General features: G+C 35.0%; 1 protein-coding gene across 1 annotated transcript; it reads left to right on the top strand.

Moving 5' to 3' along the window:
• The first annotated feature begins 7 nt into the window (after positions 1–7).
• On the top strand, positions 8–23,099 carry LOC136032856 (DNA-directed RNA polymerase II subunit RPB3-like). Its single transcript, XM_065713268.1, has 5 exons — positions 8–159; positions 16,259–16,430; positions 18,704–18,884; positions 20,499–20,705; positions 22,854–23,099. Exons 1-5 carry the CDS (start codon positions 74–76, stop codon positions 23,030–23,032), a joined length of 825 nt encoding a protein of 274 aa, XP_065569340.1. The 5' UTR covers positions 8–73; the 3' UTR covers positions 23,033–23,099.
• The last annotated feature ends 471 nt before the right edge of the window (positions 23,100–23,570 follow it).

Genomic DNA, 23,570 nt, shown 5'->3' with positions numbered 1-23,570 from the left:
ATGTGGCAACACTGACTTGCTGAAACAGAAAAGGCTTTCATTTTAGAATACTGAAATTTTAAGTTAGTTAAGAATGCCATATGCAAATCAACCTACGCTAAGAATCGTGGAACTTACAGAAGAGAATGTTAAGTTTAATATTGAAGACACAGATCTCAGGTTAGATAACCTAATACAGTAAAATTCTAGCTTTTTTGCTAAGGCCTAGCTAGGAAAAATAGTAAAGGTAAAGAATAGTAGGCCTAGCTCACTCTTCAGAAGGAGACATGCAGGAGCAAAAATGGTAAAATTCTACTCTTGGCTATCTTTGAAAGGGGTTAGGTTAGGAAAATGAAACTTTTAGGGATGGGTCTACAGGCTAAAGTAGGTTATGGGAAGGTACTTTGAAGTAAATACCTCCATTCTTTATCCCTTTAGAGGGTCCTGAACTTTGATGACCTTTAAAAATAGGCCTATATGTGCAATGTGAAACCTTGCAAAATAGATTTTCTGTTTAAATGATGTAGCCAACAGCAAAATTGTTTTCAGCTTTACAACTTTGTTCAATCCTAGTTTATGAGATTTTAAAGATATGTAAATAGCCTACATTTCTTAAATTTTGAAAAAAGGCCTAAAATTCTATTTAAATAACAGGAATTGTATTTTCAGAACTAAATCTAGAGGAAAAGAAACAGTTAACTTACAATTAAGGTAAAATGTTGTTTGTCAAAATTTCAATAGGCTATGTCATTTCATCTGTCATTTATTCTAACTTCAGAACCCTCTGGAGAGAGAATGAGTAGAGGGAGGTACTTCAAAATACCTTCCTGGGACATACTTTAGCCTGTAGACCCATCCCTGAAAGTTTCATTTTCCTAACCTAACCCCTTTTGGCAAAATTCTAGTTAATTGACTTCTTGCTATCTTGGAAAGAGTTTAGGTTAGGAAAATGAAACTTTCAGGGATGGGTCTACAGGCTAAAGTATGTCCCAGGAAGGTATTTAAAGTACCCACCTCTACTCCTTCTTCATCTAGAGGGCCCTAAAATTTGCCTACATGACAGGTCTTGGCTATACCCATTGAAATTTTGACATAACAACATTTTACCATAATTTTCAGGTACTAGTTGCTTTTTCTCTGCCTTTAGTTCTGAAAATGCAATTCCTGTTATTTGAGTTGAATTTTGAGCCATATCAATGTTTTTTTTTGAAAATTTAGGAAATGTATTTGCATATCTTTAAAACCTTATAAAATGGGATTGAGCAAAGTTATGAAGCTGAAAATGATTGTGTTATACTTTATTCAAGCTGAAGATCTATTTTGCAAGGTTTCACTTATATAACATTCATTTTTTTAAAGGTCAGGACCCTCTAGAGGGAGAAAGAGTAGAAATAGGTACTTCAAAATACCTTCCTGGCATATACTTTAGCCTGTAGACCAATCCCTGAAAGTTTCATTTTCCTAACCTAAACTCTTTCTGAGATAGCAAGAAGTCAATAAACTAGAATTTTACCCCCCTTTCCAATATAGCCAAAAGAAGCTAAAGTAGAATTTTACTGCAAAACTGACACATTTTTAGATTGTTAATTTTATGCTCTTTTCATGATGTTGTTTGTATTTTTGACAAATCATCCCACTCTCCCTCCACATAACCCTAGACTATATTCAAAACAAACAGAAATAAGGTATAGGCTTAGATTAAAGGCTATTTAAAATGAAGTGTGTTAAGAAGGCCATTTTTAGGCATATTTCATATTGTGTAGAATCATAGAATCAGTAGCTACTTCTAGTTTAAGTAAAATTCTAGTTTAGCTGTTTATTGCTATTTTGGATAGGGGTTAGGTCAGGAAAATGAAACTCAGTAATTAATCTACGGCCAAAAATATTCAGGGAAGGCATTGCCAATATTAATCCTCTTCTGATTTATGATTCTTAGAAATTTGCCTACTTGACAGATAGGCAAAACTATTGGAATTTTGACAAAATAACATTTTACCTTAATTTTGAGTTTTTGGTTTCTTTTTCTCTAGTTTAATTTTGAAAATGAAATCCCAATTATTAAGTAGAATCTTAAGCCATAGCAATGTTTTTTTTTAATTTAGTTGATATTTGAAACCTCATAAATTGTGATTGAGCAAACTTGTGAAGCTGAAAACAGTTTTCTTGTACTTTATTTAAGCACAAGATCTATTTTTCAAGATTTCACTCTTGTAACAAATATTTTTAAAGGTTGCCAAAACTCAGTACCCTCTAGATAGAGAAAGATCAGAGGTAGGTACTTCAAAATGCCTTCCCAGGACATACTTAAGTCTATAGATCAATCCCTGAAAGTTTTGTTTTCCCAACCTTATACCTTTCCAAAAAAAATCAAGAAGTAGCTAAATTAGAATTTTACCAAAAATAAAATTATAAGAAACTTTTTTTGCATGCAGCATTGTGCAGGTACCAACCTCCTGATTCACTGCCTTTGACCAGGAGTACATTGCATGGTTGTAGGCAAATCATCCAATAGTTCCTGTGTTTTACCCCCAGATTTCTCCAGGTACCCATTTGGAGCTGGGTCAAGTCTGGCTGAGCCCTGTTCTCAGGATTTCAAGTCCAGTGCACTAACCACTCAGCTAGTCTAATAGATTTGGGTGAATTTGGGGTAGTTTATATTACTGACATACAAATAAGTTGTATGTCAGTAATATAAAACCACTCAATGCCTTTGTTATGTTCTTTCTAAATATAGTAATTGCTTTAGGCTACTCAATTTCAAGCCCTTATAGACCCTTAAAGATGATTATTTTTTCTATCATTTTTAGGTAGCCTATAAAAAGCTTAAGACATCAGTATTAAAATTACTACCTGATTATAACTTAAATTCATTTTGTTAAAGTTATATAATCAATTTCCACTTCTCCACTTCCAATGTTGTATAAATAGATATTATATCAATTATCTATTTGCCAAAACACTTTATTATTTCTAGTCATAGATAATGAGGCCAGGGCTCTGAATTTGTCTTTTGAATAGCTAGGCCATATGATTTTAAAACCCATAAAACTGTATATCAGTCATGGAAAGTGTCAGATCTTTATCAAAACATGATTGCTTCTACATGGATAATTGAATGATCATTAGCATTGTGTAATCTCACCTTAAGGTACTCTCTACTTGATAGACCTATTTTATAGCAGATTTTTCACTTTATCTGACCATCTCTCTTTAACACTTCTCTTATCTTTTGTCTACACTCTATCTCTATCCTTAAATGAAACAAGTCCAGACTGCTTATTCTCCATTTCTTTACATGTCAATACAATATTTTTCTATTATGCCATTTGACTTTGTATGTTCCAGACCCTTAGGAATTTTGGCACTAGTAAACAATTTTTCCTCCCTAGCAGTAAAAACTGTGAAATTCTGAAAGCAACTTTTGATTCTAAAATACTTATTATATCATTTGGAAATGCACTTCACTTCATCAATACCCCCCCTCCTCCTCCTAATTTACAAATATATAACCCAAATTATACATTTACCCTTTAGTTACATAGTTAGCCCTTAACTGGTGGAGTTGTTTTTGTTCTTGTATATACTTGTTTAGGCTAGACACATTTCTACCCCAAAATTTTAAGGCAACCAGACAACAAACTCTTTCAGATATCAAGCTGAGGTTTAGTTATGAGAAACTAGCTTACCAATCAAGTACTGCTGCAATGTCAAAAGAAACAAAATTCAGGGAAAATCTTTCCCACCTCATGGAGAATGTCTCCCTATAGAAAACTTCCCCTAGAGAAACTATCCCCCTAGAAAATTTTCCTCTTTTGACTGGTCTCCCCTTAGAAAATTACCCCCACCCCTGAAGATTCTTATTTTTAGTTCATAACTAAAAAGACACAAGAATGCCCTTAATCAGTAAACAGGAACATCGATATTTTTTACAGATATGCTTTCCATAATATAGTTAATCCCAGGCATAATAAAGTTGTTCTTTACATGTTTATGCATGTAAGTTTTCTGTTTGATGTATGTTGATTGAATATGCAAAGAGTTGGTAAACAATATGCTAATCAAATTCATTTTGGTATGGCAAATCCTCCCCCCTTCCCCCCTGCAGAGTTCCCCCTTTGAAGATTTGCTCATTGTTTAAAAATAATGATGGTATTTTTAAATTTGAAAAGTATTGAAAAAGTAGTTGAATATCACGTCAAAAAACTGTTTAATACAAAACAGAAATTTTTTTTTATCTGAGAAATGATAGAATACATAATTAATTAATTTATTAACTCAATATCCAGAAAATGTGAATAATTTAACCAGAAGGGCAGGTCAGTTATTTGTGTTAAGGAGTTTCAAATTTCAGTCAACACAGATTATTACTAGGACCTTGGAGGGGTATTTTATACCTTAAATCTCTGTAAGAGTGTACTCAGCAACTTTTTAAGTTTCTTGGTGATTCAATAAACTTTGTAATAATGCATAGAGAACACACAGATGGCAGACATCCATTCAATTCTGTATGTATAGATATAGTCCCAAAAGAGTATTCTGAAGTAAAATCCATTTCTGGCATACTTAAATCAGATGGTTTTTGTATTGACCCTTCTTGTAGATGTTACACACTCTTGTAACTTTGCAGTTGGCTATATGAGGATACAGGAAATTTTTATAGTTTTGCAACTGGATTATGATGAACCACTGTCTGGACTACAGGCTGACAAATTTTCTATTATTTTATACACTAAATTCTCTATTTGATTTATTTTGAATAAATATGCAAAGAGTTGATAAAAGATATGAAAATCAAATTCATTTTAATATAGAAAGCCCCCCCCCCTGCAGAATAATCCTTTGGATAATTTTTTCATCATGTGAAAATAATGATAGTATTTTTAAATTTGAAAAGTATTGAAAAATTAGGTTGAATATCAAATTAACAAAACTGTTGAATATAAAATTCAGAGAATTTCTTGAATTTTTTTTGTAATTTGACAGAATTCATAATTAACTAACTTATTAATTCAATATTCAGAAAATGTGAATAATTTGATCAGAAGGGACAGTCAATCATTTGTGTTCATGCAAGTTTCTGGGTGATTGGAAAAACAGTCTAGTAATGCATAGAGGACTCACAGACAGTCATACACACATTTTATTCTGTATGTATAGATATGGTCCCAAAAGAGTATTCTCGAGTAAAAACAAAAGTTCTAAGCACATTTTCGGTACACTTAAACATGACAGTCTTTGTATTGACCCTTTTTGCAGATATTACAGACTCTTATAACTTTGCAATTAGCTACATGTTGGTTGTGCTGGCACTCATTTATGGCTTAATGAGGGATGGACCCAAACTAATCAAAATATGTCTTTGCTGTATAGAATTTTCCTGCTTTTGAGTAGTTTTGACAAGTACTCTAGTATTCACTCCAGCAATGTCTAACATACCAAAGGTTATTGCCAAAGGCTCATCTTTTTGTAGCAATTAAATGATCTCTTCTTTGAACTGTTGTCTCTGACTACTTATGTTTGAACCTTAGCAACACAAGATAGATTAGAAAGGGACACAGGCAAATTTATGAAGAAAAACTATTTGTCATCCTATTTATGAGGATGAAAATGTCGCCATCATAAAAAGTCTACGTCAGTTAGCCAGTAGAGAAAGCTCAAACTACCTGGTTCGTTTTACCTTAGTTGCACTTGCCAGCAATAGGATGATTCGGTAGCTCCCAGTTAGTGAACATGGTGTGAAAAACTCATCTGGTGCATCCCAAACCATCTGCTATGACTTGTTGCATCATTCCTTGTCAAGTAGTGATTTACATGAATCATCAATAGGAGGAGAAAGCCTTGTTTTGGAATGCTTCTAGAAAGGTTTCAAGTATGTCTCCTCATTCTGGAAGAATTATCAAGTTTAGGTATATTTGTGATAGACTTTTCGTTATTGAGCAGCTTGAATGTCATAACTGTGTCCCCTTTCTAACAGCAAATATTTCAGTATTTAGTAATTTCAATTTTTTAAGTGGTAGGGGATGTTGTTATACATTTTGTTATACACCTCTGAACTGATTATGAAATATCTCGGTTAGATTTGGTAATTGGGTTGCAATGCAGATACCAAACTCTACTACTGCTATTACTACTACTAATAACAACTCACTGCAGCACCAAGCCACCTGAGGCCAACACACAGCTGCAATTGCATATCCTCCATTCCAATCTATTCAAAGCCTCATTCTTTTCCCACTATCAAGAAATTCCTATTTCCCTTAAATCTTTCCTTGTATTATCCTTCCATTCCATTGTGGGACAAATTGGCCAACAAGGACAATCTTTGGCCATCTGTCACCCTTCATCTACAGAATATGTCCTAGCTGTCTCATCCTTTCTCTCATATATATAGCCTACAAGGGCCTCCTGTCTGCCTTGAATGTTGTGCAAGTGAACCCAATTATAAGCTAAGACAGTTGGGCTAACAAAAAATGAACTGTCTGTGCTTGTGTCTTGGGTTTGACTGTCCGGGCTTTTCACAAGCTCAGGTAGTTTTACCAACAAAAATGCCCAGATAGTCAGTAAAATGGTATTACCCCAGACTAGGCAGCCGAGAAAAAAAAGCAAAAATTTGGCTTAATTAATTTAAAATCTGCAACCAGAATCCCTGCCAATAATCCACAGACCTTATATGAGAGGGCTCACTATAGATGAAAAAATAGTGAAAAACAAAATTGGCTAAGAATGATGGACTGAGCTGAGGCAATGAATAGATACTATTTGGAAAGTGATTGGAGACAGCAGGCACCCCCTCCCCGCCTACCCCGAAGAGAGAGAGAAGCTTGAATGCTATACAGTGGGACTAGATGGGATCCCATATGAAAATTAATACATTGTTGGTATGTGTTTAGTGCATGGTTGCTGCTTGAGCAACAGTCCAACCATCCCTAGAAAGTGGGGCTGAACCAAATTTTTTGTACAGCTTACTGTTTGAGATATGATCAGTCAGCTGGATAATGAAACCAATCTGTGGGCAATTTCTGTGAAAAATATCTACCAAATTATCCTTTGTTTTTAGAGCACCTGTGCTTTAGAGCCATAATTGAGTGCTGTCTTCACTGTAGCTTCCAGTGTTCTAATCTTGGTTCATAGACTCTCCTATTCTTTCAAGCTTTTTTCAACTGTAAAAAAAACTACATGGGCCTTGACTATTCTGCTTCTAATGTCTTCACTGCCCCACCATCTTTACTAATAATGCTACACAGGTAGTTGAAGCTGTCTACTTGATAAATCTTCTTGTTACCTTAAATTGCAGCTTGGAGCAATCTAAGGATATCTCCTTGTACAGCTCCAGAGTTGACAATTTGAGCTGTATTGAGGATTCTTTAGTGATCAGGTGCACTGTACAAATCCATAGCTTCCCAGTTGAGTTTACACTCTTTGGAGGACCACTCAGCATCTACTTTTCATTTGAAGATGTCCCCAGATTCAGCAGTAACAGTTTTTTCAGAGTTTATTCCAAGTGTTCTGTTGATGATTTTTGAGGAAAAGAATTGAATGCAGACTCTGAATAGAGGCTGCTTAACAAGTTTCAACTGTAGACCTCTAGTTTTTGAGTTAGTAACAACAATGGGAAATAATGTTGGGAGTGTATTTGTCCTGTATACAAGAGTTGATAGTTCCAGCTTTGCTAGTCTTGCAGGGTAGGAAGGGGAGGCTAGACGTATTTCAACGTCAAGCTTAGGATGTACAAGTCCCTTATACAGAAGACTAATTACTTTAGGGGAACAAGTGGAAAGAGTATGCTTAATCAGCCCCGGGGTTGAATTTGCACCAGCAGCAGACTTATTAGGATGAGTGCTGAATTTTAATTCATTGTCAATAGTGATTCCATGATCTTGCACAGTATTTACAGAGAAAAGCGAGTATTCTGAGTGAGTGACAATAAGATCAACAAGGGTTCATTTTGCCAAGGTGAATGACATCCAGTTCCAAAAATTGTAGGGAGGTATATGGACTAACAACAAGTCCTTTCACCTCTTTGACTTCTTCTTCAGAAAAACTAGCTACTGGAAGCGCTATTCTGCTCCAGTCTGCGAACAATGGATATATACGATTATGAACAATAATACACTGTTATTGATTGTGGGAAGTGCGAGTACCTGAGCTACCTGTCCCCAGCAGTTTAAGGCACTAGGCCGGCCGGTACCAATACGGCTCTTCCTACTCATTCCCGCTCTCTTCTGCACAATCAAAAACTAGGGATAAATCGCGTCCCATTAAAAATTGACTTCTTCAAGCTTTAATCCTTATTAAACAATATTTCTCTTCTTTAAGGTATCAATTGCTGCCTTAAATATCTTACGATCAATTTCCCATGGCAGGTTAGAATCCAGGATAGCTGTATAAGTATTTGGAATCTTAGCCAAGGAGCAGAAACGCTTAAGAGCAACAGTCTCCTCACTCTGAGCCTGGCAATCAAATAAAATATGCTGGATTGTTTCCTCTGTTGAAAAGCAGATTCGGCATAAAGGGGAATGATGTAGCTTCCAATTAAATAACAAGCTATTTAGAAGTAGGGCACCTGATTTCAGTCGGTAATATAGCACTGTATTTAATCTTGTATGAAATGGCGATAACATTAATGTACTGTGATTAACTTTGGATCTTTGCCTGATAATATCTCGTGAATTGAGGTCAGAGGAAGGACTAGGAGATAACATGGAAGCCTTTGCTGCTAGAGAATCAGCCATATCATTATATTTTATACCTTTATGACTAGGAACATGTTGAAAATAAACTTCATTTTCCTTGATCTTAAGATTAAGAAGCTGTCTTCTAATATTATATAAATCTTTGTCATTAGCAATTCTATTAATATTTTGGATCATTAGTAATGCTGATTTAGAGTCGGAGAGACAGAGTATATTTTCAGATTCAATGTTATAATTTATAAGAGCATCCAAGGCCAGGCGGATGGCACATAATTCAGCAGACAGGATAGAAGATCCCAATAGGAGAGGAGAATAAATATTCAAATTCAGGGATGGGATACATGCTCCTGCTCCAGCTCTTTCCCTCTGGATGGATCCATCAGTATATATTTTTCTATAGTTGGGGTAAGCCTTTGAGATGTGTTCAGCCAAAATAGTCTGGATCTCATAATTAGGAATCAAATCTTTAGTAATAGAGATAAGTTCTACTTGACAGCTTGGAGGACTCATTTCCCATGGGGGGGACTCAGTAAAGGGATATGCATGAAGCGAATGTTGATTCCAGTTTGGGACCTCCAGTTGAAACTGATTCCATGATGAATGGGCATTGGGACAGGCTGACTCCTCAGCAAAGGTATGTGCATATACAGCATGCTTGGCTCCATAAGCCTGGATTTGCGAGAAATACTTTATCCTTAGACTAGATGCTCTTTCACTTAGGGACACCAATCCCGACAGTGTTTTTAACTTTGACAGAGGAGTATGCTTATGCACACCCAAAGCTATTCGAATAGCAGAATTTTGTAAAGATTCAAGGATTTTGAATGAGGATGGGGGACGAGCTGAAAATATTTGAATTCCATATTCTATATTTGAACGAATATATAATTTGTAAAAATCCAAAATCATCTTTGGGTGACATCCCCACTTACTTCCAGCAAGTCTTTTTAGAATACAAAGTCTCTGAATAATCAGAGATTTCAAAGAATTAATATGTTCATGCCAATGCATTTTAGAATCCATTAATAAACCAAGTAACTTCACTGAATTGCAAAATGGGATCTCCCTTGGGAAAATTGTCAGTGGATTAGGAGGATCTAGAGTACCATTAGTAAATATAATGGCTTTAGTTTTACTGATTGATATTGGGAAGCCAAATGCTAAAGAGAATCTCTGGACTAGACTTATATCATGTTGAATAAGGCTTTGAAGAAGGTTAATACCCCTTCCTGACTTCCAAATGATCAAATCATCTGCATAAAGGCCAAATGATGCATGAGATACTTGAAATTCAGAAACATACAAGTTGAATAGAAGAGGACTCAATATTGCACCTTGAGGAAGTCCTCTCGTAATGGGGCATTGCTCACTTCTAGACTGATTTACTTGAACGTAAAAATATCTATCAGTTAGAAAAGACTTTATAAAACTTATAAAAGGATACGGGAAGTGAAGATTTATTAGGATTTCCAATAATTTATTGTGGACTACATTTCCATAGGCATTCGACCAGTCAAACAGAACAGCCATTGTGACATGTCTTATTTTAAGAGAGTTACAAACATCAATTTCTAGCCGGGTAATGTTGTCTAAAGAGCTATGTCCTTTTCTGAAACCTGTTTGTTCACTAGGAAAGAGATTGTTGACTTCAGAAAACCACTCAATTCTTGATAAGACAAGCCTTTCCAGAACTTTACTAAAGGAAGGTAATACTGATATAGGACGGTAAGACTTGAGATCATTAGATGAATAAGAAGGTTTTAAAGCTGGGAATACCTGAGCAATCTTCCAGGCATCTGGGAACTTTTGACTTGACCAAATAAGATTATAAAGACTTAAGAGGGCTGTATGAAACACCTTTGGGGACTCAATAATCCACTTCATATAAATACCATCATAACCTGGGGAAGACTTGATGTTAAGAGAATTAAGTGCTACACAAAATTCATCTTGGGAAAAAGGTTTCATCAGAGTACCCTTATAAGAACAGGTAAGAGGGAGATTACAAAAAGGAGGTCGGCTGGGATGAAAATCTGAGCAATCATTTTTAAAAACATTGGTAAACAGATCTGCCTTCTTTTTATCTGATACAATTGGATATCCATCCTGAATGATATCATATCTACGGTCATCATTAGGCTGCTTTCCACTATTTAGTTGGCTAATGAAATTATGGACCTTTGAAATTGGGGTTCTAAAACTGATACTTGAGCTGAAATTCAGCCATGTACTCTGTTTAGCTCTCCTACAAATTAGTTTCACCTTAGCACATGACTGCTTATAAAAGATTGCTGTTGACTGAGATGGGTGCTTTTGAAACATTTTACGAGCCTTTCTTTTTGCCTGAACTGCAACCCTACACTCATCATTCCACCAATTCTTGGGTCTTTTGGAGCCATTGTAAAAACGTACCCTAGTCATTGGAATTGCCGATTTAGCTGACTCCAGCAGGATTGATCTCAAATTGGACTCAATGGCATTAATATCATAATTAGGAGAAACAAAGGAAAAATCTGCTTCATTTAATATCTCACGAAAAAGGGACCAATTACCTTTGGAGTTGATAAATGTAGGGACGTAGGGTTTGGGAGTGTAGCATAAATCTTGAAATGATGTAAGAATTGCACAATGATCAGATTGGAGAGACGACACCTTTACCATCTGAACTAAATCATAATATGAAGAAGGACCTAGATGCAAATCTATAGTTGAGAAAGAGTTAGAAGAAATATTATACCTGGTCTGAAAGTCAAATGGAGTGAAAATCAAGGTGTCAGGAAAATTGGACAATATGTACTCTATTCCTCTTCCTGCTTTGTTGCTACCTGCTGATTGTTCCCAGAGAGGACTGTGGGCGTTAAAATCACCAAAAATAGAGGTATTATTACCTGATAATTCTGTTTCCAAGATACTTTGGATGTCCTTACTCCCACATGGATTATAAAAGGATTTTATGGCAAGATGGTTACCATTAGCTAAGGTAATTAATATGCCTACAACATCTATTTCATCCCTGTAGATAGTTAAGGGTTGAGGGGAGTGTTGGATTGAATCATGAACAAAAATTGCCACACCCCCTCTCTTTCTGTTAGTTGATCTATCCTTCCTGTAGCACTTGTACCCAGGCATTTTGATTTTCTTGTACTGATGAAGATTAGTCTCTTGTAGACAAATAATTCCAATTCTCTTATCATTTGCACATTGGATAAGATCAGCAAGTTTATTTGAATTTAAAGAGACGCAATTCCATTGTAGGATCTGCAGCTTAGTTAACATAGGAAGGGTTGAATAGGTGACATGCATGATATTTTGAGAGAATGGATGATAATTCTGTTCCTATTTCATTGAAAATAGAATTGGAAAAGTAGTATTCTGCAATTTCTTTTGTTATACTGGCTTTTTTATCTTTAGCCATATTTGATTGTAATATTAGGTCCACTGATGCAACATATTTAATTAAATTAGTAATATGAGGTCCAACTCTATCTTGCATAGTTATGGCTTGAGTAGAAATATTAGGAAAAGCTGCCACTCTTTCAGACCAAGATCTAGGCTTAGTTTTAGGATTGTTGAGGGATAGACTAGCTTCAGCCGCCTTGGGATGCTCCTTAGCCAATGGAGGGTAAGAAGTCTCAGTAGGAGGTATGAGTGCCTGATTTGGGTGGTTCTTGTGGACCTGTAGCCAGGGTTTTTGAGGAAGGGCTAAATTCCCTTCTTTGGCCTCATTAACTCTTGGACCTGATGGTACTTTGGACCGCTTGGCCAGCTCCATTGCAGCTATTGGGAAAGGAACATTTTCTTGAAGAGCAATCTTTAAAACTTTAGCTCGTTGAACATATTTAGGACATGAATTGTGATCTGTTGATTGATGTCTACCATCACAGTTTGTACATTTAGGCACTTCAGTGCATCTACTTTCTGTAGACAAGGAGTGATTACCAAGGCAATTAGGGCACCCTGGCACAGAAGAAGAACAATACTTAGATGAGTGACCAAGCTTAAAACATTTTGAGCATTGAAGAGGTTTTTCTTGGTATATTTTATGAGCTTTTTGCTGACCAAAAAGGAATACTGAGTCAAATTGGGAACTAGCAGGTAAGATAAAGAGGACACTCTTACTACTTCTTGTTCCCTTAAAATCTAGTTTGCCCATACGATGAACATCCAGAACCTCCAGCATTTCCCCCTTATTGTTCATAAGGCCATCTTTCAAGTCGTCATTTGACAGTTCCAATGGTATGTTGTACAGTACTATTTTCTGAGAATTTTTCAGGGTTGGTTTCCACCATTCAGGAGTAACAGGGATATTGCCAATTTTATTTAGGCTAAGGGCTTTGTAGGCTTCATTTCTGTCTAGAAACATAACCATTAGTGAACCATCTCTGTTCACATTCACAGTGAAGCTGCATCTAAAAGTTTTGAAAAGATTCATTCTAATGTTAGTAATATTTTTGATAGAGAAGGATTGATCTTTTACTATTGGAGCAAAAAGGATAATGGATTTGTCCTTTATCTCCACAGCTGGATTTGGGTTTGAGAGTCCCATTATTTCAGGAGGACTCATAGAAGGTTTTTTTCGTTTCTGTTTTCTGCCTACTGTCTGAAAATCTTCATTTAGCAGGTTGTCAGTTTCAGAGATTGGTGGCTCAGAGACAGTAATCATGGTTTCATTCAGGCTATCATCATTGGATATTGGAGATACAACAATAGGAATATCAGCTTCTGATAACCAATTAGATGCTTGGCCCCCTTCCCTGAGGGGGCTAGAAGTGTTAGGAAACATTGGGTTCAGGAAAGGGAAATTCCAGAAACTCTAACCACGCAATAAATTTATATGAAAAGGCAAAATAATACTTCTCAATCAAAAGGAGTAGCAAGAGCTTTAATTCCTTTCACTCAGAAAATAAATGAAATCAATAATATAAATTTTTCATCAATTGATTTCTTCTTTTCTTGTTTTCTTCGTTTTGAAAAAATGACATGGCACTCACAACATTAAATTTAAGAAGCCAAGCCTCAGCCCATTGATCAAGCAGTCCAAGATTATTTTGCAGAAGGTCATGATCTTCACAGGACGAGACTAGTCCAATGAGCTTCAGGTCATCACCATAGAGCATTAGTTTACTGCTGATTGTGGAAGGAGCATCATTGATGAAGATATTAAACATTGTAGGACCCAAGACACTATCCCAAGAAACTCCACTCAAAACATGCTTTGCCAAAGAAAGAATACAGCTACCAGAGTCATCAAATAACTGAACACATTGAGATTGCATATACAGAAAGTCAAGGATCCAGAGCAGGGACTTCTCTTCAAGCTTGACAGAAAGTAATTTGATTGCAAGATGCTAGTGACAAACTTTGTCAAAAGCTTCAGAAAAGTCAGGAAGAATTATGTCAGTAGGCACCCCTGCATCTAGTAACTCAGTGATAGGATAGTAACTTAGTGAAAGTTATGGCACCATCTGTAAACTCACTGCAGAAGTTGGTAAAACTAATGCATTTACCAACCAAGTTCAAACTTACTATAGATGGCATGTCAGTATTTTTGTGGTCTTTATTTAACCAAACAAAGAATTTTAGTGACATTGGAAAAATCATTGCGCTTCACTTCACAATTTTACCGATTTATTTTTGTTTACCAAGTGACCAAAACATTGGAGGGGAGGCGTCCCCCCCCATTCAAGACGGCCCGGCTTACCAACATATGAATACCATGTTAACTTGTGGGCCATTTTATGACCAGGTACTGTGTTGTTTATAACCAGATTGCTATACCTACAAAATTGCAACAATCTTTAATCATTACACAGTTTTCTTTTCATCAACCAACTTTGCCTGGACAGGATACCATCTATCTCTATTTCTACTGACCTGGGCATTAAAATCCCCTAATAAGGTTAGGCTACCTTATTTATACCTGGAACCCTGTCTTTTTGTTCCTCTAGCTGTAAGTAAAATTCATCTGATTCACTAGGATCTCCATCAGTTGGTTTTACAGGGGCATATAAAAAGTAATACAGCAGTGAAAAATGTGTTGTTAATGTTTAGTAGACATGATAAAAAAAAAAAAGTAGAAAACCAATGCATACCAATTTAACTACTATTTTCTTACTCCGAGAACATTTTCAGTTGGTTGTATTTTTCTGTTTCTAAGATTCACCAAATTAACTTTTTTTTTCACCAAGCTCACCCTCCACAATCCTTGTAATATGAGTATTTAGCTCTTATTAAATTTTTTGGTTAAGGCATATCATCACATCCATTAACAGTTGTTTTGTGTACAGACTATAGTTGCAGGAAATCATTTGGTACCATAAACTCTGGTGTACTATGGTAATCAAAACAAAAAAATTTGGATGTAATGATGCTTGAAAAGGAGTCTTCAGTGAATCTATTATATTGTTGCATAGTAGATACATGTAGAAGTAAATTCTGAAGTAACATAATTCCACAGAAAATGACAAATATGAAACAGAAGATATAAGTTTGTACCCAGAAGATGTAGTGACAAGTGCTGATCTGCAATTGTGACCCATAGGCTACAATATTGCTGCATTTATCTACATAAAAACTAATTTCTTGGTTTATCCAAAATTTCCTGTGAAAACAATAGACCAAATGTTTTACCCTGGGAGTGTAGTTGTGTGTGTTGATCCATGATTGACCTCTAAGTCAAAATTGCTCTAATACTTCATGGGGAATAGGCCTAACAACACTGAGAGCTGGCCAAATCTTAGAAACTAACACACTATGATGTTTTTATTAAGGGTAGTGTACCTCTTACCAACATGCTACCTTTTAGCCAGGACTATCTCATCAGTGTGCTAATGTGCAACTAGAATGCTAATGTTGTTTGCATCAATTTTTATCAAAATGAATGGATTTTAGCCATTTGTGTTTGTACTAGTAGGGGGTTTACTCGTAATATCTACCTATGGGCAATTAGTAATTAGATGACAATATTGGTTATTCAGAGATAGTAAATTTTTAGTTTACACTTCTTGCACTTTATCAGTGTTTGCTATTTGCAATGACATACACTTCTGGAATTTTAGTAGACTTGAGTCAAACTTTCTTTATTTCAGTCAGATTTTTACCTGTTGGTTGTTGCTACAGTATTTTGTGGGACTTTACATGTATATAGGTATGTAAATTATTTGAGTATGAGAAACTCATAAAGTACTTTAGTACATATACTTAAATATACATATTTTTTTTTCAGGCTGGGATTTATAAATATTAGTGTATTTGACTTTTCCCCGTATTCCTACAGGTTTGCTGTATTTTATTTGAAATGTTATATATAAATGATAGAAGTCACTAAAGTACATAAAACAGTATAGTTCAGAAAAGTGATGCCCAGAAACACCATTAACGTTACTTGAATTAAATTCATTTTTACAAAAAAAAATAATTGAATATTTGCTTCCAGCATTCATGTCCTGAATATTTTATGTGGAATTACTATTTTTTTTTATTATAGTACCGAATCTTGATACAGATTGATATTGGTAGCTAATCCCCCCCCCCTTTCTGAAAAAGGAACATCAGGCTAACATGAATGCATAATATTTATTTTGTAGCACCGCCAATGCTTTGAGACGTATATTCATTGCTGAAACTCCAACCATGGCCATTGATTGGATCCAGTTTGAGGCAAACTCAACTGTTTTATTTGATGAATTTCTTGCTCATAGAATTGGTCTAATTCCTCTTACGTCAGATGAAGTGGTTGACAAAATGGTGTACAGCAGGGTAAGTTAAAAATTTGTTTCATTACTTATGCAAGTTTTAATTCTTTTTTTTTTGTTATTTTAGCTTGTCTTTATCATTTACTGATCTGAAGTAATATTTATTTTTGTTCTTAGCATCATATGTTGATAGGATGTCAAATTGATTTGCTCCACACCATAAACAAAAGAGTTCAATGGTGAATATATGTTGATTATTTTAATGGTACCAATCATCTCTCCAGGAAAAATAAAGTTAGGAAATGTTTTGTTTGTTAATTGTAGCCTCAGGACAAAATTGTCTATTCCATTGAAAACAATATTTAAAGAAAATACTTGGTATACAAGTGTCACTTCAGTCTTCAAAGTGATAACATCTATTTTGGTTTATATGAACTGTGAACCTTGCTTTCATCCTGAATTATTGTACCTGTTTTGAATTTCATCTGTCATGACATTTGTCAATTCAGTGCTTTGAACTTAAATTCAATTCAGGAATGGTATTTTGCAATATTTTGTCTTGGATTAAATCCTGTGAAGCTTGCCAGAATTCAGTGACTGTTATTTCGCAATATTTTGCTCTAGATTGAATTGACCCGTCCGTCCTAGATTCAAGCTATCAATTTGCTATTTGGGTAATACATGAGTCTCTCGCTGGACTGACCGTCTTTGGGCTCTGATTTCATTGCATTCAAACTGGTTTCAATAAAATGTTAATTTAATCCTAATCATAGTGTGTAAGTTGGCAACCCTGCTTCCAGCTGCAAATATACCATTTACACCTATATAAGCCTATTGCATCATTTACACTACTGAAAACAAGCTATGGATAATTGCGAATATGTGCACTGCCCTGTAATGAACTTTCTGCAAAATAACTGGGAAGAAGGAATTCAAGATGATATTATTATTCAATACACCATAGACTTTTTTTGAATGCAGTGTTATTGCTAATGCAAAAAATGAATTTTGGGCAAAGGTTGCACCTAATGGTAATTGATCATGGTGCATTGGCGCGAAAGCTTCTACAAATTATTTAAAAGATATTCTTGACCTTATTAAAAAATTGAAATGTGGGGAGGTGTCAACTCTGATTTATGTTACCAAGTCTCCTATCGAGGCTCCCATTCTTTCTGCTGTGGCTTACTCTAGGTTTTCTACAAAGATTAATCCTGTGAAAAAACTACTCAAAGTTGTTGGAGCAAAGCTGGATGCTTATGAATTGAATTACCCGCAACTGCCAAAGCCTACAATTTCCGACTCACATGCTACTATTGTTGTGTCAAACCTTCCCTCTACTCTCTCAGACCCAATAAAAAGAAAAGTTGTGATAGACGAGATAAATGGGCATAAATCAATTATTAGTATACGTCCTGAACATGACAAACTGATTTATCAGTAAAGATAAGTCAGTTGCTGAAGTTTTCCGTTTGTCAGTAACTGGAGTGATAACTTGCTCTTCTGCTAAAGTCCAAACCAAGAAGTTTTACGGCCTCTTGAAGGGAATTTCAAGAAATTTTGAATTATCTCACCTGATTTCCTGCCCTGGTGTTTTTGACGCCTCTAGGCTAGTGAAATCTACAGCAGTAAAACTTGAATTCTCTGATATAATGTCAAGAGCCAAAGCATTCAGATACAGTCAAATCCGGTACGAAAACCTAAGTGTTTTTGAGTTCGAAGCGATACCACGATGTTGTAACATTTGCTGGTCCCGTGAACATCTCCAGTCGTTATGTTTAGGTGTAACACCAAAATGTGCGCGATGGGCTGGTTAGCATGTCTCAGATAGAGACTTGCCGTGCAATTTGCACTTAAGTGTGCAAACTGTGGAGGCAATCATGTTTCATTTAGCTTTACATGTTCCAAACTAAAAGCAATTGCAAATCTCAATTTGCCAAAAACTAATATAAGATAAATTTATTTTTTTAAATGTATACAAAATACTTTGCAGCACCTGCTAAGAAAGCCCCAAAGGGTAATATAAAGTATTATTCATGATTATTAAATATATTCTCTAGTTTACAAATTCTATATAAAATAGAAAAGCAAGTCGGCTCCAGTCCAGGAATATTAGGCTTTTAATATGTTGTAAAGTATATCCATCCATAAACAACAATCTTGATAAATTAATCTCTACAATGTTTCATGAAACATTAAAAATAATTGAATAAGTACAATCTTTGACATCAAAAAGAAACCGATTTAAAATGAGTTAGAAATTGCTGCGGAATAGAATAATTGCCTTGTGATTTGGAGCAGCTCAGCTTTTGAAGAAATGACACAAATCTTTATTTACAGGATTGTACTTGCACAGATTTTTGCCAAGATTGTAGTGTTGAAATCACTTTAGACGTGAAGGGAACTGAGGGATCAACGAGACAAGTTACAACTGCCGATATGGTTACATCAGATTCAAGAGTCGTCCCAGTTACTTCGCGAAGAAGTGATGCTGATGCAGGAGAATATGACGAAATAGATCGTAAGCTATAGCCTGCTTAATTCTGTTTCCATTAGCAGCTTTTTTTTTACTGATGTAGTAAACTCGGCATCATCCTATCCAAAACAAGATGCGTGAAAACAAACGATTATAATTTATGTTTTGTCATTTTCTTTTTTTGAAGTGTAGAATAGACTTGATAGAAATTAAGTTACTAGGGTTCTAGAAATTCTAGGGTTTTAAGGTTCTAGAAATTCATAATAAGGTTGCCGTTACATTGAAATAAAACTTGCTGTTTTACAAGCAAGGGAGTTTATTCATGAGACAAACAGGAATATTTCCAAAATATGTCTTGCATATTTTGTGTCTCCAAGTTTTTCTTGCAGAAGAAATGGACAGTTCTGGGAATAGCAAAACTAACAAAAGTTTGTCATCTTCACGGGCATTTATATCACTGATATGAAGATTGTAGCCTCTCAAATATCCTCCCCCCCCCATCCTCTTATTTTAGCATTCTAAAAGTCATGATGATGGTATAATTCGTTTTTTTCTAATTTTCCATCTTTTTATCAAACAGTTCAAGAGGATTGACTCCTCCTCAACACCTCGATCTTTACGCTAAAGTTTGAATTTTTAACAATACTTTAAGAATGTCTCGTGAGACACAGGGTTCGTTAATTAGAACAATAAGAAGCTTTTTTAAAGTACTAAAAAACATTATCGTGAAGAGCGAGGTGTCACGGAGAGGGAAACCCCCCTCATATACGTAATAATTTCTGTTCGTTTTAAGTTTTAATGTTGATCCTTATTTTCAGTTGAAACATTTATTTTTTTTTATAATTATTATTAGAAGTGCCTTTCAGTACATTTGGATTGCTTTAAATATTCTACGTTCAGAAGATAATTGCCCTGACTAATTTCTCAGATTATGAGAATTGATTAGGGTTAATTCAACTTGTTAGCTTTCCTTGTTCAAAGGTTCCTTTGACTTTTTTCTCGCCATAAATTAAACATACATTGGCCGTGTAGTTGATCTGTTCGATCATTGAGGCCGAGAGCAGTGCTTTCAATTTATCTCATGGGGGAGGCAAAAAGTGCTACCAGGAGGTTTCTACTGTCTGATAGTTTTTTCCTAGAGGCCACCCTGGTCTCTTCATGAGTGTGCCCCTGGTTGGGACACTATCTGCAGTCTGTAGCTAAAACTGACTTTATGCCTCAATAGGTCAATAGAACCAACACGTTTCTTTTTCGCTTTTAATCCAACTTTTCACCATTTATCTATTGGATCTTTGTTCAGTTCTATACAATAATACAATACATATACAGTTTATACAATAAATTGGAAAAAAAGTGTAGCTTAAGCAAAGAAAGAAACCAGCTTCTTTTACTAGTTTGATCCAATAGTCTCATTCGAATTCCAAAATAATCCTATACTGCTTTTCAAATGTCACTCAAGTATAAATCAACAATTCATGGGTATTTATTATCTATCACAATTAATCTTGCAAGTAAATATAAAAAATTGTCCGTACCATCTTATGCTAAGGGTTAAGATGGTTTCAAATCTGTAATCCTCTAGGTTTATAGGTTTGGTATATAGGCAAGACGGTTTGCCTCTCTTTCGATGGTTTTTGTAAGTTTAATTTAATTTTTCAGCTATATTGATTGTGAAATTACGAAAAGGTCAGGAACTAAAACTGCGAGCCTATGCCAAAAAGGGATTTGGAAAAGAGCATGCCAAGTGGAATCCAACTGCCGGCGTTGCATTTGAATATGATCCAGACAACAGCCTCAGGCATACTCTTTACCCTGTCCCATCTGAATGGCCCAAGTCTGAATACTCAGAATTAGAAGATGATAAATGTAAGTGCCATATTAAATTATTTAATGGAATATTCTATTAAATATTCTAACTCATAGAATTCCTTTGCCGTCTAGCATCTCATTGAAAGAAAAGGTTTTAAGTCCAGGCTATTTTGATAATACTTGAGAAAGGATTAGCATTCAAGAAAGCCATGGGCACAAATTCACTAAATATGTACTAATTCACTTTTTTTTTTTTTTTTTTTTTTTTACTGTTGCTTAAGAAATGGCCTTTTCTATTTTAGTGTTTTTGATGTTTGTCTTTTATATTGTCCAGTAGACTTATCTATGTTTTTTTTTTTCTGTTCTTGTTCTTGTACTGAAGGCAGTTGAGTGGAGGTCTCGGCCAAAATATTTGTATTTTTCTCTCTTTTTTTCACTGGCTGTGGTTTATCTCATTTTCCCATCGTTGTCCTATGCTTTGTCACGCTTAGCCATTATGGTTTTAGAAATTATTTAATATTAGAATTTTCACTAATCAGTGATGTCTGTTTAGTCAAGCGTAATGGAAAAATGGTATATAGATCCCAAGGCAATAACCAGGGGGGAGGGCTACCGAGTTTGAATCCCTCCCAAAAAACTTGGTCCGACTCGTAAAAACGTAACAAAAATGCATATAAAAATGCGTAAAAATATAAAAAATATGCAAAAATGCATATTTTCTTGTAAACGCCTTCCCCCCCTCCCGAACCGAAAAATCCTGGATACGCCCTTACTGGGTCCATTACAAATAAAAAAAAATATTTCCTTCTATTTGCATGGTAGAAGCGTATTCTTTTGATGATATGGAGTATTTGTGTACAAAATAATCTTAAATTAAGCATCGTTAAACTTAATCTTAAGTTCATCGTTAATCTTAAGTTAAGCATCGTGCTAACATAATAACAAATAATAACTAGTCTGTATTTAAAATCACTAGGATTAATTTAATTTAAGAAGACCATCTTATCTAGAAAAAAATGCATAAGATTAAGGGATTATAAGATTTAAAAAAAAAAACTAGTTAAAGAAAGCGTAGAACAATTGCTTATAGAGTGATATTTAGTTTCAAGTATATCTAAAGTTTGACACTAAGGTTGGATTTTCTTGTCTATCTGGTATATCTCTCTCATATGGGGACGTTCGCTATGGCGAATTTTTCGTAAAATGTCACAGTATTGGTGCCAACTTGAATATTGTTACAATCTGTCGAAAGTTTTGCCAATCGTTGATAAACGACTTGTCTAAAAAAAATTTAGATTTACATAAAAACTTGAAATAAAGTAAAGGGAATGTCATCTCAGTTGGAGTTTTCTGGTGAAAGTAAAGGTCCTTCGAATGATTTCTTTATATAATAGCTAATGAAAGCTACTTTTTCAATTAAAACTACTGCTATATCTTAGCAAACACTTAAGGAATTGTCCACCCGAGATGAACCTACCCCAGTAGCAATCATACTCAAGCTCGTCTAGTAGGTTTTTTTGCAGAGTTTTAGCAATATATAATATTCTTGTGAACTCTTGTTAAACTATTGCTTTCAGTTTATTTTACCTTTATCGCTACGACCTCGTGAAAAGAATGTCAAAACTATTTTTTTTTTGGCTTTACAATAAAATTTTGATTTTTGTGCTTGTCCATTTCGTGGGGCTTTATATTGTACTCAAAAAAATCGTCTTTCGCATGAATGTAAAAGTTTATAAATCTTTTTTAAGGGATTATAAAAATTTATGAAACGTTTATAAGATTAATCTGTAAACCGTTTATAAAATTAATTTATAAACTATCAAAATTCTTTTGATTGCTTTCAATCGACGAATTTACATAGCATGTCAATAGCTCATTAGAATATGGTTTGGAAATTAAGTATTGTCTACTTTTGTTTGGAATAGTAGATTTCAAGAACTCTATCTATTTCCGTGTCATTCTGCAATCTAAAGATGAAAAGGTCCGAACCCCCTAGTATAGACTGAGGGAAAAGCGTATTTAAAAAAAAAACCATCTTCTGACATTAAGCATCAGGCCTGTGAGCAGGGACCTTCTGAGACTAAAAGTTGTGCAACCTTGTACCCCGCGATTTGCTGAGCTAACTTTGAATTGCATTTTGTTATTTGCTGAATATATTTTTCAAAGTTTTTTTCTTCCGTGTATATTCTTTTCTTCTTTTTTTAGATGAAGCCCCTTTTCAATGGGACGCAAAACCGAACAAGTTTTTCTTTAACGTTGAAACGTGTGGTTCACTAAGACCCGAAAACATAGTTATTCATGGTATTGCTGCACTGAAAAAGAAACTATCTGACCTGCAGATGAGCCTCAGTCAAGAATTTCAAAATGACGCACTTGCTATCTAATATTTTTTTCTTCTAAAAGCTATACATTATTTTTTTGGTACATTATTATGAAATTGTCGTTGACAGATTGGACTTGATTTTTCGTTGTAGACAACTAGAATATAGACTAAAGAATGAAGGGATTATTTACCCTTAATATTGATTGTTTCTCAATCCACTAGCCGTTAGTTAATGAGTGACTCGTAAAGAGAGGGTAGGGGAGCCCCTTTAATGAGTAAAGCAAACCTGGGTTGTCCTCGGTGTTTCGAAAGACTGTTCTACACCAAAGAAAATTTTAGGGTAAAAAATAAGAGATAAATCAAGGAGTTTGGCAGTTGGCAGGATGTACCCGTAGGGACACCATTTATTCGATAAATTGCAATGAGCTTATTCCAGTCAAGATCATCAGAATCTGTAAATAGAAAGCTCAACTAGCCTGACAAATTTTCTGAACGGCACAATTAACATAATATAAAATTTCAAGTCGAGAACCATCTAAAACTCGCTTCATACTGCTTTTGAAAAAAAATAAAAAATCAAATGGTCTGCTGATATTCAT

The sequence above is a fragment of the Artemia franciscana genome, chromosome 11 (genome assembly GCF_032884065.1).
Source record: "Artemia franciscana chromosome 11, ASM3288406v1, whole genome shotgun sequence".
Lineage (NCBI taxonomy): Eukaryota > Metazoa > Arthropoda > Branchiopoda > Anostraca > Artemiidae > Artemia > Artemia franciscana.
The sequence above is the reverse complement of the archived record's forward strand: the minus strand, read 5'-3'. Positions and strand labels throughout refer to the sequence as shown.

Bases quoted from the DNA above. Each gene is read 5' to 3' on its own strand.
- LOC136032856 (XM_065713268.1), top strand. From the start codon at position 74: ATGCCATATGCAAATCAACCTACGCTAAGAATCGTGGAACTTACAGAA. The intron at 160-16,258 runs GTTAGATAACCT...TTTATTTTGTAG, and splicing joins ATTGAAGACACAGATCTCAG to CACCGCCAATGCTTTGAGAC. The intron at 18,885-20,498 runs GTAAGCTATAGC...TTAATTTTTCAG, and splicing joins AGAATATGACGAAATAGATC to CTATATTGATTGTGAAATTA.